The sequence below is a fragment of the Artibeus jamaicensis genome, unplaced genomic scaffold (assembly GCF_021234435.1).
Source record: "Artibeus jamaicensis isolate MK-2021 breed Jamaican fruit bat unplaced genomic scaffold, CSHL_Jam_final contig_490, whole genome shotgun sequence".
Classification (NCBI taxonomy): domain Eukaryota; kingdom Metazoa; phylum Chordata; class Mammalia; order Chiroptera; family Phyllostomidae; genus Artibeus; species Artibeus jamaicensis.
In genome coordinates, this window is record NW_026521861.1 from 309,144 (window position 1) to 327,552 (window position 18,409).

General features: G+C 37.6%; 1 protein-coding gene and 1 pseudogene across 2 annotated transcripts in view; both read right to left on the minus strand.

Moving 5' to 3' along the window:
* CHUK (component of inhibitor of nuclear factor kappa B kinase complex) overlaps window positions 1-18,409 on the minus strand; it is a 60,166-nt gene that overhangs the window by 13,620 nt on the left and 28,137 nt on the right. For both annotated transcript variants that reach the window (XM_053668548.1, XM_053668547.1), the window contains exons 11-16: window positions 17,431-17,533; window positions 14,764-14,887; window positions 14,205-14,356; window positions 13,085-13,146; window positions 12,016-12,125; window positions 11,343-11,392 (exon numbers count right to left, since the gene is read on the minus strand). In XM_053668548.1, the coding sequence (XP_053524523.1) occupies window positions 11,343-11,392; window positions 12,016-12,125; window positions 13,085-13,146; window positions 14,205-14,356; window positions 14,764-14,887; window positions 17,431-17,533 (601 nt within the window). The remainder of the gene's footprint in view (window positions 1-11,342; window positions 11,393-12,015; window positions 12,126-13,084; window positions 13,147-14,204; window positions 14,357-14,763; window positions 14,888-17,430; window positions 17,534-18,409) is intronic.
* LOC128627944 (ferritin light chain-like) lies at window positions 1,042-6,774 on the minus strand (annotated as a pseudogene).

Genomic DNA, 18,409 nt, shown 5'->3' on the forward strand with positions numbered 1-18,409 from the left:
GTCATGAAAACCAAAGACCTACATCCAAGATTGCTCTATCCAGCAAAGCTTTCATTTAGAATGGAAGGACAGATAAAGTGCTTCTCAGATAAGATCAAGTTCAAGGAGTTCATCATCACCAAGCCCTTATCATATAAAATGTTAAAGAGACTTACCTAAGAAAAAGAAGATAAAAAAGATGAACAGTGAAAGGACAGCAAACTCATAGTTATTAACAACCACACCTAAAACAAAAGCAAACTAAGAGGACAGCTAGATCAGGAGCAAACCATAAAAATGAAGATCACATGGAGGGTTAGCAACAGGGGGGTGGGAGGAGAAGGGGGGAGAAGGTACAGAGAATAAGTAGCATAGACAGTAGGTAGAAAATAGGGGGAGGGCAAGAATAGTATGGGAAATATAGAATCTAAAGAACATGAGACATGTGGTTATAAACTAAAGGGGGGAATCGTGGGGGACAGGGTATGCAGGGTGGAGGGGAATAAATGGAAATAGAACTGTAATGGCATAATTGATAAAATGTATTTTTAAAATAATTCTTCATGATTCAGTCTAGGAAGGTTATATATTTCTAGGAACTTACCCTTTTCTTCTCAGTTATTGAATTTGGTGGCATACAGTCTCTCATAGTATTGTGGTATAATACTCTATATATCTTTGATGTCTGTGGTAACTTTCATTTCTAATTTTGTTCATGAGTCTTTTGTCTTTTTTTCCTTAGTGAGTCTAGCCAGGGGTGTGTCTATTTTATTAATCTTTTTTTTATTAATCTTTTTAAAGAACCAGTTCTTTGTTGTATTCATTTAGTGTATAGTCTTTTTGTTTTCTATTTCATTCAATCCTGCTCTAATTTTTATTATTTCTTTTTTCTGTTGACTTTGAACTGCTTTTGTTCTTTTTTCTCTAGTTCTTTAAGATGTAATATTAGATTATTTACTTGGAATTTCTTGTTTCTTTTCCTTCCTTCCTTCCTTTTTGCTGCAAAAAGCTTTATTGTTTCCATTTGGTCCAAGGAATGGGACAAAGCTCCTGGGTGGTTAAAAGGATGCCTAGTGGTTTTAGGGAGAGGTTGAAGCAAAAGCCAGACAGCAGGGAAATGCAGAGGGGCCCCTCAAAGGCTTCTGGGTTCCAAAGGCTCCTAACCATGCTTGAAGGTGAGCCTTTGGAAGAAATACTCACTCAGCCCAGCCTGGAAGCTGGCCAGCCTGCATATGTTAGTCAAGTGGTCACCCATGTCTTAACGAGTTTTACCTCCTCACTGAGGAAGTGGTTCTCCGAGAAAGTCACAGGGATAAGGATCTGTGCCGGCTGAACCCAGGACATGCAGATTCAAAAGGGCCTGATTCAGGTTCTTCTCCAAGGCCAAGGTGGCTTCCATGATGTCCTGAGTTTTACCCCACTCATCTTGGGAAGGCTTTAGCACATCCTGGAAGAGAATGTGGCCACCATGCTGGTTCTGCAGATTTAAGACATTCTCAGTGCCCTTGCACTTCTCAGCCAACTCTCGGAAGTGGCCAATGCCTTGCAGAGCCATGTCATCAATGTCAAAATAGAAGTCCAGAGAAAGGTAGGTGTAGGAGGCCCACAGATACATGTTGGCCAGATGGTTGACAGCAGCCTCCACCTCAGTAGAATAATTCTGACAAATCTGGGAGCTCATGATTGTTCAGCAATGAGGAGTCAAGGTCAAAAAATGATGTTGGCTGGTCTCAGGCTGATGGTATCTGAGGTGGTGACTAGAAAAGACGCTGGAGGGTGGTCAGAGGCCTAAAAAAGGGGCATCCATGGGTATGTTCTGTCCAAACTCTTTTGAAGCAAGAGACAGATCCTGGGGACCACCAAGGGTACTGTCTCTTGTTTCCTGAGATAGGCCTGTAATGATATAAAATTTTATCACTGCTTTTGCTGCTTCTCAGAGATTTTGATATGTTGTATTGTTATTCTCATTTGTCTCTGTATGTCTTTGATCTCACCTTTTATTTCTTCTTTTTTTTTTAAGATTTATTTATTTATTTTTAGAGAGGAAGAGAAGGAGAGAAATATCAATGTATGGTTGCTTCTTGTGAGTCCCCTGCTGCGAACTGGCCTGCAACCGAGGCATGTGCCCTGACTGGGAATCGAACTGTGGTCATGTGGTTTGCAGGCCCACGCTCAATCCACTGAGCTACACCAGCCAGGGCCTTTTATTTCTTCTTAGACAGTCATCTTTTTTTAGTAATATGCTGTTTAATTTCCACGTTTATGGGTTTAGTCCTTTTTGCGGTTGACTCACAATTTCAAAGCACTGTCATCAGAGAATATGGTTGATATGATTTCAGTCTTGAATATGTTGAGGCTAGTTTTGTGACTCAACATATGGTTGATCCTTGAGAACATTCTATGTGCATCAGATAGGAGTGTATAATCTGATGTTCTGGGATGAAAGGCTCTGTAAATGCTAATGTCCATTTGATGTAATGTGCCATTTAAGGCCAATATTTCTTTACTGATTTTGTTTGGATGACATACCTAGACAGTCATATCTAGAGCAATCAATGGAATATTAAGGTCCCCAACTGTGACTGTGTTTTTGTTTCTTTCTCCCTTTAGGTCTTTAGTTGCTTTATAGATTTCAGTGCTACCAGGTTGGGTGCATATATATGAAGAAGTGTTCTATTTCCTGGATATATTTTATCACCTTCTTCACTATAAAACATCCATTTTTATTATTTTGAGATCTATTTTGTCACATATAAGCATGGCTATACCTGCTTTTCTGTGGATGTTATTTGCTTGAAGAATCCTTTTCCACCCTTTCACTTTGTCTTTGCAGCTTAGATGTTTCTCCTAAAGGCAGCATGTGATTGGGTTTGGTTTTTCATCTAATTTGCTACTGTATTTCCTTATTGGTGAATTTAGTCCATTTACATCTACAATAATTATTGATGTGTAAAGATGTCTTATAACCCTTTTGCCTTTTGTTTTCTGGTAGCTCTGTGCCTCCGCTGGTTCTATTCCTTTATGTTCTGTCTGCTGTTTTTGTTTGGTGGTATTCCACACTTCTTTCTTCCATTTCCTCTTTTTAAAAAAACTATGTGTCTATCTTTGTGGGGGGGGGGTTTTGTTTATGTTTTTGATGTGGTTACCATTAGGTTTATGAAAAAGAAAGTTTCATATATACAGTAGTGTTTTTTCATTTGACTGCATCTACTCTTCCTGATCTCCATCCTTCTTTGTAAATTCAGGCCTTTACTCCCACCCCATTTATGTTTTCACTGTCACAAATTATCTCATTTTATGCTGTTTATTGGTGATCTTACTCATAGTTTTGTGACTTTTGCTTTTTGTTTCAGATAGAATAAGTCCTTTGAGTATTTCTTGCAATAGAGGTCTTTTGGTGATAAATTCCCTCAGCTTCTGTAAGTCTGGAAAAGTCTTTATTTCTCTTTCACATCTAAAGGATAACTTTGCTGGGTACAGTATTCTTGGCTGGTGATATTTGGTTCCACTCTCTTCTGGCTTGGAGTGTTTCTGCTGAGAAGTCCAATGATACCCTAATGGGCTTTCCTTTATAGGTTACTTTCTTCTTTCCCCTGGCTGCCTTGAGAATTCTTTCCTTCTTTAAAAGAATTGTTTATTTTTAGAAAGAGAGAAAAAAAAGAGGGAGAGATGGAAACACTGATGTGAGAAACATCGATCAGTTGCCTCTCTGTGAGCCCCAATCAGGCACCAAACACACAACCCAGCCATGTGCCCTGAAAGAATTGAACCAACGACCTCTTGCTCTGTGGGATGATGCCCAACAACTGAGCCACACCAGTCAGGATGAGAATTCTTTCTCTCTCATTAAATTTTGACAGTTTTAATACAATGTGCCTTGGAAAAGGCGTGTTTGGATTGAGGAAAATAGGTGTTCTGTTTGCTTCTTGGAGTCAAGGATCTAGTTCTTTCCATAGGTTTGTGAAGTTCTCATTAACTATTTGTTTGAATAGGCTCTCCATTCCCTTATCCATCTCTTCTTCTTCTGTTATGCCTACTATTCATATATTGCTCTTTCTGATAAAATCAGATAGTTCTTGCAGAGTCCTTTCATTTTTTTTAACGCTCAAGCCTCTCTCTCCTTCCCCCTGAATCATTTCTATATTTCTATCTTCAATATCACTATCTTTGTTCCTTCACCTGGTCAGCTGTATTTGCTATGTTCACTAGTTCATTCTTGATCTCTTGTACTGAGTTTTTTATCTCCAGAATTTGTTTGGTTCTTTTTTAAAGTTCCAATCTCTTTGGTAAAGTACTCATTTTGTTCGTTGATTTGTTTTCTGTGCTCATTAAATTGCCCATCTGTATTTCTGCACCTTGTTGAGCATTTTCATAACTGTAATACTGACTTTTCTGTTCTTTATAGCATATATTTTCATGCCTTTAAGTATGTTTGCTGGAGATTCATTTTCTTCCTGAGCTGCCTCACTACCTTGTTATTCATGGTATTTGAAGATTCCTTCTCTACCTAAAGATCTATATATGAGTGGCAATTCTCTAGCAGATTAATACAAACAGGTCTTTCTATTCTTTTCCATGGAATCACAAATTCTTTAGTTCTGTGAAATCCCAGGGGATCCCAGCAGTGCTGCCCAGTGCACCTGCAATGCTTGGGGGTGGGGTAGCCTGAAGGAACCCAGCAGCTTCTTTGTTGTTTTGCCCTCAAGGAAATGGTGATCTCAGATCTCCACAGAGTCCCTTCTGTGTCCTGACCCCAGAATCAGTTATAGAGTTTACACTCTGCTCAGGGAAAAATGTGATTTTATACTAGTTCTTAGGTTTGCAGATGTGCTCCACAATCCACCACCCAAGGCAAAGGAAGGCTATGGGGTGGCAGGGTTCTGTGGCTTTGTTTCTCTGTCTGGAATGCTGACCACCCAACAACTGTGGCTGCACCCCCATGCTGTGTCCTTGTCCAGATCTCTCTGCTCAGCTGCAGCTCTTGATGCTCATGCTTGTGGGAGTGCCCACGTGAAGGGAGTGCAGGCCACAACCAGATTCCACCCATTTCCCAGCTGAGCCCACTGTAAGCTCCTGCAGGGCTAGTCGATGGATCATCTTAGCCCTTCTCCCTTCTCATCTTCCCCGTTTGTTCTCACTTGACCATCTTTAGATGTTACTATTTGCCAACCTCTCAGAAATGTTTGTGGGTTGAACAGACCAAGGGGATCTTTCATGCTGCCATTCCTCTGACATCCTCCTCTGATTCTTTTTTTAAAACTGGTTACTTTTAAACTCATTAGACTATTGGTTTGGGACACAAATTATCACAGATTGTTTTTTCCCCTGTGAAGTCTGTCATGTCCATCATTATCACACACATCTTCTTAGTTATAATAATATCATTGCTTGTATCATCCCATGTGTCAATCTCAGCATCTAACTTCCTCTTTATTTTTTTGAAATCAGCAACTTGTTCAGCAATCTTTTCTTGCTCTGCCTCAAGCAAATGAGTCATCTTAGGTTGGTCAGTTTTTCCTTCAGTTGTGATGCTGGTGTGACTGCAGGTCTCACGATACTTTTCCAGGTCAGAAACATCTTCCGGTTCCTCTGATATCAGGAGCAGAAGTGCCTCAAAATGGCTAAGTTTTAAAAAATTGGAAGGCTGCTCATGGATCATGCTGGTATTTCCATAAACAATAATTAATCTCAAATACAAAAGTATTATTATTTGCTCTAAGCTACATACAATCTTCTCATTTAACTCTCATGGAACTCCTGTGAGATGGCTACTTTGGTTACCCACATTTTACCGTGAAAGGACTACCAAAAGAGGTTTAAAAAAGCTCAGTGTCCTTTGTCATCACTGCAAAGACCTCCCCCATATTCAACTTTATTCCCCACACCTCTATGTCTCTCCCTCACCAACAGCTCGATATGAGGGCTCCATAAAGGCTCCTCTCCAAACAGCACTCCTTTCTCAACCCCACAGATGAAGCCCAACAGCTTTCTCACAGAATGAATTCTTTCAGATGGTCAAAGACCTCAGAACTTTAACCTTCTCCAACATAGACAATGAAGAAAGCTGGCGTTGACTAGTCTCAGCTGAACATGAGTCTCAAGTCAATTCTAAGCTAGAAAATACACCAAAATATATATCAAGTGTGATTATATAATCCACAACAGTAGACAAAACTTGTTGCAGCTAACTAGTTTGTCACTCAAGGGGACCATTAGTTCAAAGAAACTACTTGAATTGTACTTTTATTTCTTGGCCCTACGCTGATATGCTTATATAGGTACTGTGAAGTTTTTTAAAAAGACAAACAAATGCTATCCTGACAAAAAAGTTAATTTGTCCGAGTCAATTAATGGAATTTTATATATCTTCATCTATAATATCTAATTCATTGGCCAGAAGATTGGGAGCAATGAGTAATGGTTAAAGAAAAAAGATTTAGACTTCTTTATTTGATATCATAAATTTCAATATTTTACTCTAACCACAACTTCTATCACTTATATCACCTTTTGTCAATACCATCAACTTCTCTGGTCCTCTTATTCTATCAGTACAATTATAGCCCTGGATTGGTCTGACCATTTGCTCCACCAGTTGTTATATCCAAGCTACTAAATACTACTAACAAGAAAATGCATAGGGAACCAATAGTGATGGAAAGAAAACTGGGACTCAAATCAATGGAGTAGACCAGAAGGAAGAAAGAAACAACCAAACAGAAAAGAATGAAGAAACAAGAATTTAAAAAAATGAGAGGCTTAGGAACCTCCAGGACATCTTTAAATGCTCCAACATTCGAATTATAGGGGTACCAGAAGGGGAAGAGGAAGAGCAACAAGTGGAAAACTTATTTGAACAAATAATAAAGGAGAATTTCCCCAATCTGGCAAAGGAAATAGACTTCCAGGAAATCCAGGAAGCTCAGAGAGTCCCAAAGAAGGTGGACCCAAGGAGGAGCACACCAAGGCATATTATCATTACATTAGCCAAGATTAAAATGAAGGAGAGAACCCTAGAAGCAGCAAGAAATAAGGGGACAGTTACCTACAAAGGAGTTCCCATGAAACTGTCAGCGGATTTCTCAAAAGAGACCTTACAGGCAAGAAGGGGCTGGAAAGAAGTATTCCAAGTCATAAAAGACAAGGACCTACATCCAGGATTGCTCTATCCAGCAAAGTTTTCATTTAGAATATAACTGCAGATAAAGTGCTTCTCAGATAAGGTCAAGTGCGAGTTCATCATCACCAAGCCGTTATTATATGAAATGTTAAAGGGATTTATCTCAGAAAAAGAAGATAAAACATATGAAGAATAAAATGATAGCAAACTCAGTTATTAACAACCGCACTGAAAACAAAAACAAAAGCAAACTAAGCAAAAACTAGAATAGAAACAGAACCACAGAAATGGAGATCACGTGGAGGGTTATCAGCGGGGGAGTGGGAGGGGGAGAGAGGGGGAAAACATACAGAGAACAAGTAGCATAAATGGTAGGTAGAAAATAGACAGGGGGAGGTTAAGAATAGTGTAGGAAATGTAGAAGCCGAAGAACTTATATGTACGACCCATGGACATGAACTAAAGGGGGGGAATGTGGGTGGGAGGGGCTGTGCAGGGCAGAGGGGAATAAAGGGGGGGAAATGGGACAACTGTACTAGCATATTAATAAAATATATTTAAAATAAAAGAATAGCCTAGGTAAACAGCTGTTAAACTTTTGATCTCAAAACCCCTTTGCACTAAAAAATTCTTAGTAACATCAAAGTGTTTTTCAGGAATTAAGCTGAGAAACTTTTTTCAAACATTTACTCATTTAAAAATAAAAACTATTAACATTTTCATTAAAAATAACTATTTTCCTAAACAAAAATAACTAGTGAGAACACTGGCATTGTTTTACTTTTTTCAAATTGTTTTAGTGTCACTACTGATCTCACCAGAAAAGTCTAAGCATTCAGAAGCTGACAAATTTTAGTTGATGGATATGAGTTTTCTTAAATTCTCATTCTTTGCTTGAAACATGGAATTTTATTATTGACAGCTAACAATGTCACCTTTTTTTAAAAAGATTTTATTTATTTATCTTTAGAGGGGAAGAGAGAGAGGGAGAGATATCACTGTATGGTTGCCTCTTGTGCATCCCCTGCTGGGAACTGGCCTGCAACCCAGGCATGTGCCCTGACTGGGAATCAAACCACAATCCTCTGGTTCACAGACCCGAGCTCAATCCACTGAGCTACACCAGCCAGGGCTGTCACTTTCTTTCCTTAAAGTGACAGTCATGTTTCATTAATTTTTGAGAAAATATCTACCTCATACCCAAATCTGAATAACCTAGTTTGTCTGACAGTCATTCATTTAAGTAAAAACAGTGTTCTGTGAAAGTCATTCTATCAACAGTGTAATTCTATCAACTGCTGAAGTGCTTTTCCCTAAGACAACCATCACACCTCGGTCTGTAGCAGAAGCACTTATGAGACCATCCATTTCATCACACAGAAGATTAAAAAGACATGTACTCAAAGGTTGAGAGTTAAATAAAATTTTTACTTCTTTATTAAGGACACTTAAATAAAACTGGCACTTTTTAAAAACTGTAACTGCTTGGTCGTGACAAGTATAGTAACTTTCAGCATAGTTTGGCACTAGTGCCTTGATTCATGCCAATTAAGGTGCAAGCCATTTACCCATCAAATGCTTTGCAGCATCAGTGAAAATGTCAACATAGTGAAAAAGACAAAAAACATTGTAGTATTATGAAAACAGTTTTGACATCACTGACTCTGAGAAAAGGTTTCGGAGATCATGAGTCATACTTTGTGAACTGTTGGTCTAGAATGACTTCTCCATTTCGTCCTGGGCTCACTACAATCTGGTTTCTGTTACCAATAGGCCAAGATCACATATATTTCGCCAAAATCACAATGATGTCCAAACTGCTTAGACCAATGAATATTTTCATTATCATTTTTATTACCTACACTTCTGTAGCATTTCATTCTACTGATTACTTTCTTTTTGAAACTTTCTCTGTCTTATTTCTATAATATCATCCATTCCCTCTTCATAGTCTGGCATTTCTCAATCCTCTTTGAAGGCTCTTCTGCTTCTATCCATTTCTTAAATGTTGGGATTCCCTGGGATTCCATCTATTCTTATCTTTCTTATTTAACCTACTTTTTCAGGATGATGACTTTATTTCTATGGCTAATTACTCTCAAAACAGCTAAATATCTAGCTCAGACTTCTCTACTAAATCCACATGATGCATATGTATATATGTGTGTCTATGTGTGTGTGTGTGTGTGCGTGCAGGTCCTCAAATAATGTAGTTTCATTCAACATCATTTCATTATAAAGTTGACTAAGATGCCATAGGAAATTAACTTTTATTTCAATCAAGCAGCCTATGGTAAAATAGGTTTCGTTATATGTCACTTTACTTAAAGTCACAGAACCTACTGATGACATTGAGGCTTTCCTGTATATACATACATATATATCTGATACTGTTTATTAGACGTCACTACTCAAATGTTCCACTGACACCTTAATATCAACATGCACAAAAATGAACTCATCTTTTCCCATCAGGAGTGTCATCCCTCCTTCAGTTCCTATTATGTGGCCCTTCCATGCACCCAGATGCCCTATCCAGACCCTTAGGGGGCATCCATGACTCCCTAACTCTATATCCAGCACCCATGTTCAAGCCATCACCCCACACTATCAGTTCTACCTCCTAAATATCTCTCTTGCCCTTACCCTCCTCTTTGCCCCACTGTCACAATTTAGCCTTTCTGCCTCAGCTCATGGCCGATTCTATACTGAGCTATGATTATTTCATCACATTATAATCAATGTCCCAGTCTCTAGCCTAATTTAACCACAGTTTAATCCACTATCAACATGCTACCAGAGAAGTATTTCTAAAATGCTGATCTAATCAAGCCATTCCCATTTAAAACTTTTTAAAGTTTCTCTTTGCCATCATGATGAAATCCAAACTCTCTACCATGACACACCAGATCCTTTGTGATCCAGCCATATCTTTTTCTTCCTGAAACTACAATCCAGTCACAATGCATTTCCTCAAACATACTAAGTGCTACACACACGTGTCCTCTTCTGTTATACCTGTATATCAAGAGCTGATCTCCTTTCACCTAGCTACTACGACTGATCCTTTAAGGCCTTTAAGGCTCATCTCATATTCCATCTCCTACAGGACATCTCCTCTAACCATCTCTCACCCTAGTCAGGGGGAGAGGTGCCTAGTTTGTATATACCTCATAAATGTTTGTAGAAATAAACTGAACAAACTCCTCTACAATAAAAAACTATGTAGAAGAGATCATGTTATTTGTTAAATACAACTTCACATATATATTTGTATGTGTTTGTAAATTTTAAAGCATAAATTGCTGTGGGTTTTGTTTTTGTTTTTTTACAATTTAAATATATAGCAAATTAGGGCACAGACTTCCCCTTTTATTTTTTTTCTATAACCCTTCAAAACAAATCAGTTTTTAACTGAAGGATAATATCTTGCAGGTACATAATACTTATAGTTCATAAAGCATTTTCATAAACATCCTCTCCAATACAATGCCACATGCACTCACTGAGTTAAGAAAGCCAGATTTCAACCCCACTTTGCAGAAAATAGAAAGGCGATGGAAAGAGATTAGGTAATTTGCCCGAAGTCGCTTGGACAGTAAAATGCCCAGTCTGGAATTCAAGCCTTTCAATTATCAATCCAGTGCTCTTTTTGGCTGACCATGGTCTGAATTCACCAGATGTTCAAAAGGAAGTGTTTTGCCAATGACATAAGCAATCAGTGAGCAGGTGCAGATGAAGGCAACATTTTCAAGGTAAACTGCTTTGGCCGGCACATGAGCCTTCCCTTTGACCATTCCAAACCTGAACCTGTAGCATCAACTTCCTTCCTTCCAACCTCTCTAATCTTAAGAAGCAGTTATTTTTTCTACCTTTCCACACATTTTCTTGCTTCCCCTTCTTTGAGTACCTTTTTTTTGTTTCATTCCTTCCTTTCATTTCTCTTTAAAATATTTTCCACCTCAATTTTCTTAAAACTTTGCCTTCCTAATTTCTTAAATTCTCACAAACTAAAAGCTGTTGGACCATAAACATATCAATGGAAATATCAAAACTGGAATTTCTTCTGCAGCTTATTTAAAATCTAATCCCTAGGGACAGACGGGAGTATAAGAGGACTAAATGGTAATGGGAAAAAAATACAATAAAGATTAAACAAATAAAAAAATCTAATCCCCAGGATTTGTGACGCTCAAGATGGTTTCCTAAAATGCCTTTGAGTGCTGTTATGAAAGTGTCTTACCTGAAGGTCTGTGCTTTAACTGCTTATATAGATCAATGGCGCTCTGTTCCCTGGACAAAAGAGAAAACGTGTTTCTATGAGAAGACAATTTAATGACGCCAATAATCCACAACTTAAACAATATTATTTGAAGAGAGTAATGATCCAATTTTAAAGCAAGTACATATTGCCAATGCATATTTAACAGAGAATTTCATTGAGTAATAAGCAAGAACTTAAAATGCTTAATATACTTCTTATCTGCTGTGTTCTACCACAAATCTTATCTGATGCTTGCACCAGAAACACAGAGACAAAAATTATGTCCTGTGATTGGATTAAAAAATCTGAAACTTCTAATCCAAACATTTAGGAAGTCAACCTCATTTACTCATTTAGGGCATTTAACAGACAATACCTTAGGCCAGAAGTAGAAAAATAGTTTATAACTTAGAATACTTAAAACAATCTTAACACACACATGAAAAAATTCTTTAATTAAAACAGCAAAGGTCAACTCAAAGAGTTATTTCTAAGATTTCTGGTGACTAAGAAAATACTTCCTTTTTAAATATTTGAGGAAAGGAGAACTACAGACTATAACTACTTACTTAATGTGCCAGATGTACACAGAAAAAACAATTTGTTACAAAAATTATAAAGACCAATACCAACGACATGACTATGCCCTTACAGAGTTTCCATCAAGTCACCCTGACGTCTTCCATAAGGGCTTTTCTGCAGCTCCATGATTTCCGTGTGCAGGCACATGATCTGATCCTCCAGGTATCCAATGACACCTATCTACAAAAGGATGAAACATAACAGAAATGACAAGCTCACCACCATTCCACACAGGGAAGAACTCAGACAAAAATGACCTGCTGCTGCAGGAGGCAAACTAAATGATTTAATATAAAACAATGACTTTGTTCAAGCCTTTTTTATCTTCCAGATTCTATAATCTTTCACATGAGAACATACTTATTCCTATGCTTCTCGCTTTTCTTTCATGATAAAACTACTAGCATTTGCTTTTTCCTCCTGAGAAGCAAAAAGATACATGTCATTAACAAGACAGAAGAAAAAATGGCCAAAAACCCGCTGCATCTCAGTTCTGTGATTTTCACCGCCTCTTGTTCCTGACTGCCCTGAAATAAGGATGCAGAAAGATACACACTGGATTTGCCACCCCAAGATGCCAACTGCCCCACTGTCCTCAGGGTCAGTTCTGACACCAAGGACAGGAACAATTTAGTGGGACCATGGACAGAGGTATGGAAGAATCTGTCACAGAGAATAATCTCTACTTAGCAGGACCATATATTTATTGTCAAACCTGCATAATTTTGAGACTGAAGAAAAGTACTATTGATAATTATGGCAAGACAGATATAAACACACTTTCCTAGGTAAATCGGGATGTGAAGCCATTCTATCTAAACCAGTCATAAAAATAACAACAATAATTACCATTTATTATTTATCCCCATTTAATCTGCATATCTTACTATAAAAAGGTAGAGTCTTCATAATACAATAATAAAATGAAGCTCACTGAAGTTTCAGTTTACTCTTATTTGCCCAATACCCTTATTTTTTTATCCACTATGGTACTTCTCTCTAGATACACAAAACATCTACTAGATATTTGTCTGATCTTTAAATGACATGAAAAATACTCTACATACTAAAACTGAAGAAAGTTTCTAAGGGAGACTTCAGGAATAAACAAACACATAGAATGAACTTAATGATTTTACCTCAGCATAGTGGATAGCCTTTTCTTCCATTTCTTTCCATGCTTTTAACATTTTTTCTGAGGCTGGAAAAAAAATCCTAATTAGTTATCTCAGAAACCATCATAATTTTAATAACGAACCTACCCACCTCCTTGCCATACCGACATCAAAAAATGGTGTTATGGGTTGAATTGTTCTCCCCAAAAGTTATGTTGATGTCCTAACTCAGTAAGTACATCAGAATGTGCCCTTATTTGGAAACAGAGTCAGTGCAGGTAGTTGGCTATATTAAGATGAGGTTGATCTGGAGCAGGTGGACCCTTAATCCAGTAGGACTAGTGTCCTTAGAAGAGACACAGGGACACAGTCATATGAAGGCAGAGCTCCATTCGACAACAGAGGCAGAGAGTAAAGTGCTACAACTGCAAGCCAGGAAACGCCAAGGACTGCGGATAAACCACCAAGAAGCCAGAAGGAAGCAAGGAAGGATTCCTCTCCACAGGTTCAGATGAATTATGGCCTTGCCAACACCTTGTTTGGCTGCACATCAATGTTTCCCTCCCTCCCTCCCTCCCTCCCTCCTGTTCCCTTTCTCTAAAAATAAGTTAAAAAAAAAAAAGAAAGAAAATCACAAATTCTTAAATCATTTTTGTAATTTTCTGGAGCTAAACAGCTTTAATCCAATTGTGGGGGGGAAGGGGTGAAGACCCTATAAAGTTGCTCAAGTAAAGATTTTTTTAAAATCTAACATTTAGCCCTGGCTGGTGTAGCTCAGTGGATTGAGCGCGGGCCTGCAAACCACACAATCTTGGTTCGACTCCCAGTCAGGGCACATGCCTGGGTTGCAGGCCGGTTCCCTGCAGGCCAGTTCCCAGCAGGGGACGCACGAAAGGCAACCGTACATTGATGTTTCTCTCCCTCTCTCCTTCCCCCCTTCCCCTCTAAAGATAAATAAATATAATCTTAAAAAAAAAAAGCTAACATTTAAAACAAACATGGTTTATGAAGATTTGAGGTGCCCTGTCTCTTGTTCTCATGTTGAACATAAGAGAAACGACAGGCTGTGAGGTAAGAAGGTAAAACAGCAGGTGGCTCCAAAAGACCAGACACTTCTTTCAAACACATTTACCCAGAAACTTACATATCCCATAAGTCATCTGCTCACTGTATCTTTCCAAGTCGAGCTGAATACTTTTGTGAAAAAACTCCAGTTTAGCCTTCAGTTGCTGAGATGCTGAGATCAGAGCATTCTTCATTTTTGTCAAGTTAGTATTATATCTCAGAAGACTTAACCTAAACCATAAACAAACAAACAACCAAATCAGCATTTCATAAACATTGGACAAAAATTTTAAAACTTAAATTGACATAAGACCAAAGCGTATGTTTCTATTATCAATCTATGAGAAAGGGTTGATCTCTAGAATCTGATCCCTAAAGACTTTCTGCCTGTGGTAACAATTTCCTTTATAACAGGACGTTCTGCTCAGGAACTACTCTCAAGCCACTGGAATTGATGGAATGGTCTGATAGTTTCAGACCATTAGTAAGAATTCTACAAGTCAGACCAGAATATTATATTTCAAATTGTTCTGATATTTTAGTATTGCACGGAACACCGATTATTGAAAACTGGCAAAATTATTTCCTGAACATTAATGTGCATGACACTGCCCCTATAAACAACAGAATCAGCTTACATTGCTGCTCTTTGCCCCTGAAAGAGTCTGCTGTAGTCTTCTTTCAGCCCAGACACATAGTGCACCGCTTCAGCCCATACTTTACGCAGCTGTATAACTGGAAGCTGTATTTTGCTGTCCCGTACTATATGTAGGAAGATGGAAAAAAGACAGGAGTTATTTTTAGAGCTCAATAATCACTCTTGTGATTTCCAGTCCTTATAAATACCATTCCCACAGATGATAGAAAGAACCACTTGTTACAGTTTTATTCAGTTCGATATACATTTACTGAGTCCCTGCAATACACAAACTGTGTTCCAGATACAAGGGGAAATAAAAATGAGTAAGACGTAATCACCACATAATCACAAAGCTGAGGTTATTCCTGTCTGTCTTTTTTTTCTTGCTTTCCTCCAATGTGGCACACTGTTTTTTATCTAATATAAATTCTTTATTTCTTTCCATTTTTAAATCAAGTCCCATCTCTTCCACAATCTACTACAGTCTTTGCTGATTCAGAATAATACATTTTCTCTCCTGGACCTCCAACCAAGCTTCAGGAAAGCACAGGAGGTAAACAGCCTTTTAATAAGATGCTTTCTTCGATGCCAAACTTACAAAATTATCTATTTATGATTCTCTTGCTCCTTCTTTGGTAAAGAGAATGCTACTATCTAAAATCATGACAGGTATGTATGTTAAGTGCAATGAAATCCCATTTTAATGTTATAAAATTATGTGGATTTTCTCCAAGAATGAAAGAGAGTCATCCTGTACTTTAAGGAGGCAATTATATTGTTATTCTATTCCATTGCAAACCTTCAGAGTAAGGTTGGAAAAGTAGGGTTCATAATGAGAAAACAAATTCTCTAAAGTAGACTTTAAAAATATACAGTTACATATCTAGAAAAATCTTTGCCTCCCCTAATAATTATTAATAGCATCAATTAATCTTCCTTTTTATATATCCACACTCAACTCCTAAAGCTTCCTACAACAGCCAAAACAAAAACAGAAAACACTTTTTAAAAAGAGTCTGGGAGGGAAGTCTGACCAAAATACACACATACTCTGACAAAATGAAGTCTGAATGGGCCTAAGAAATGATATCACAGTAACAAGAAGCACACCTACTGTCCAGATCTTGGTTCCTAATACTGTTCTCCAATAAAGGAACCAGGGCTTCTTAGGAAAAGGGCTGATTTTAGAACTGGGCAGGAAATACACAAGATGGGCCTGGAGTATACTGTAGTGATAGGAAATAAGAAAGTGCTAAAAAAAGAAAACCCACATTGATGAGGCAAGTAAGAGGCACAGGAAGTCAAATAAAAGATCTCCTCCTAATGGCCAAAGCTGCAACAGTGTGAATAAAATAAATAAACTAGTACTGAATTAAAATCCAAAATCCAAAATAAAATCCATGAATCTACATTGATATAATAATCGAGTAAGTTAATTTGTGAAAGACAAGAGACAAATCTCATGTGCACAAGAATTCCACATAAATTATGTAGATGTTCAAAGAAACATCTTAAACGTAGGGGAGCATCACTTCCCACTCCTTAACTGTGGCTCTGGTATAGCAACTTCCCTGCAAAGACTACGACATTGACGGGGAAGGGCAGGGAGACTAGCTGCATGGTGCAGAAACCTGGCAACCTGCGGCGGCCAAGCAGTCGCGGTCCACACCAGCAGTCACGCACCATGCTGACAGTGCACACCCTTCATATAACATAACGAAAATGGCACTTCCATGATCTTTCTCTCAAAAACCCATAACCCTAGTCTAATCATGAGGGGAAAAATCAGATAAACTGCAAAAGTCGGATATCCTACAAAATACTTGACCAGCACTCCTCACAATGGTCAAAGTCAGAAAAACAAGCAAAGTCTGAGAAACTGTCACAGTCAACAGAAGCCTAATGAGACGCAACATCTAAATGCAATGTGGCATCTAGGATGAGATCCTGGAACGACAAAACCCCACCAGCTGAAAGCTAAGGAAATCTGGACAAAGGATAGACTGTGGTTAATAATAAGTAGCAGTTTATGTATGGTAACAAAATGTACTATACTAATATTTAAAAATGGGGAAAACTATGTGTATGGGAAGGGGAATAACATGAGAACTCTGTATTACTATTGCTCTTTTTTTTTGTCTGTAAATCTCTCCTTAAAAAAACTAACAAAAAGGTAACAGAAAAAAAATTAAATAATTTTAGCCCTTATGCATAATTTTGTTCTTGATTTTACAATTTATGCCTGATTTTAGTTTGAGGTAAGACAGAAACTGACCACTACCTTCTTCAAAAGAAAAGAATAATTCTGACAGGATAAATGAAAACATTTAAACATGAAGCAGTATTCATAGGATAAAATGAAACACTTGAACATGCTTAAATAATGAAGGAAAAACTAAAAAGTAGGCTTAATGAATAATGGAGATTCGCTCTTCTACCTGTGAGAGGCCCATCCTCAAGAAAGCTGTCTTTTCCCAAATGAGGGACCTGGTGATAATTTAAAACTTACCTTTTCACCTTCCAAACTATAGATATCCATTTTTCACCATAAATAGCTTAAGTATGAAATATAGGAAAAAAACACCAAAGAACATTTCTACTAATCATGTTAAATCAAATTATATTACTTCAGGTTAAATCTCGGTCAGTAATGGAGTAGACTTACCAATGTAATTTACACAATCAGATAAACTTCTGGAAGCAAATGGTCCTTCATATACAGTCTTACTTTTATCAAACAAATAAACCATATAGCTATCACAGCCTCTCTAAAAAAGAAAGAAACAATTTTTAAAAGCATCCTTGAAAATTCTGTATTTCCCAAGGACATAAGTACCAAATTTCCTTCTCTAAAATGCTAATGAACAAAGTCAATGTTCATTAGCCTACATCTTATAGATTTAAGGTCTAAGCTTTTGTTTAGAAAATAATAAATGACTTTGATATGGGCTAAAGTGAAAAACAATCACCAGACACAAGAGGAGAAAAGCAAAAAAAGTCATAACGACATATATGCACACAATGGGAATATACTCAGTAATCCAAAGGAATGAAGTATAGATACATGCTATGACAAGGATGAACCTCAGAAACATAATCCTACATGCAAAGAGTCTGACACAACAGATCACACACTATATGGGCCATTTATAGGAAATGTTCAGAAAAGGCAAATCTACAGATATGCAAAGTAAATCAGTGACTGCCTAGGGTGGGCAGAATGGAGATTAATAGTTAATAGACATGAACAACCTTAGTGACATGGAAATGTTTTTAAAACTGATTTATGCTGATGGACACACAATTAAGTAAATTTACTAAAACAAAAAGACCCCTGAATTATATACTTGAAATGGGTAAATTATATAACATATAAAATATGACTCAATAAAGTCAAATAAAATTAAAAAATGAGTCACGATCACAGTCATATTTTACCATCCATCTATTCTCTGGCAAAGCCTATGAGACCGCTGATCTAATTTCAAGATTTTAGGCTTCAACTACAAAAAGGGTGAGGAAAGAGGAAGGAGAGAACTAGCATCAAAGAGACAGTCGTACCAAGTTTAAAATAAGAAATGTTTCACTTCTATTTTGTTCACCTGGTAAAGCAGTTAAGAGAAATGAGTAGGATAAAACTGAAA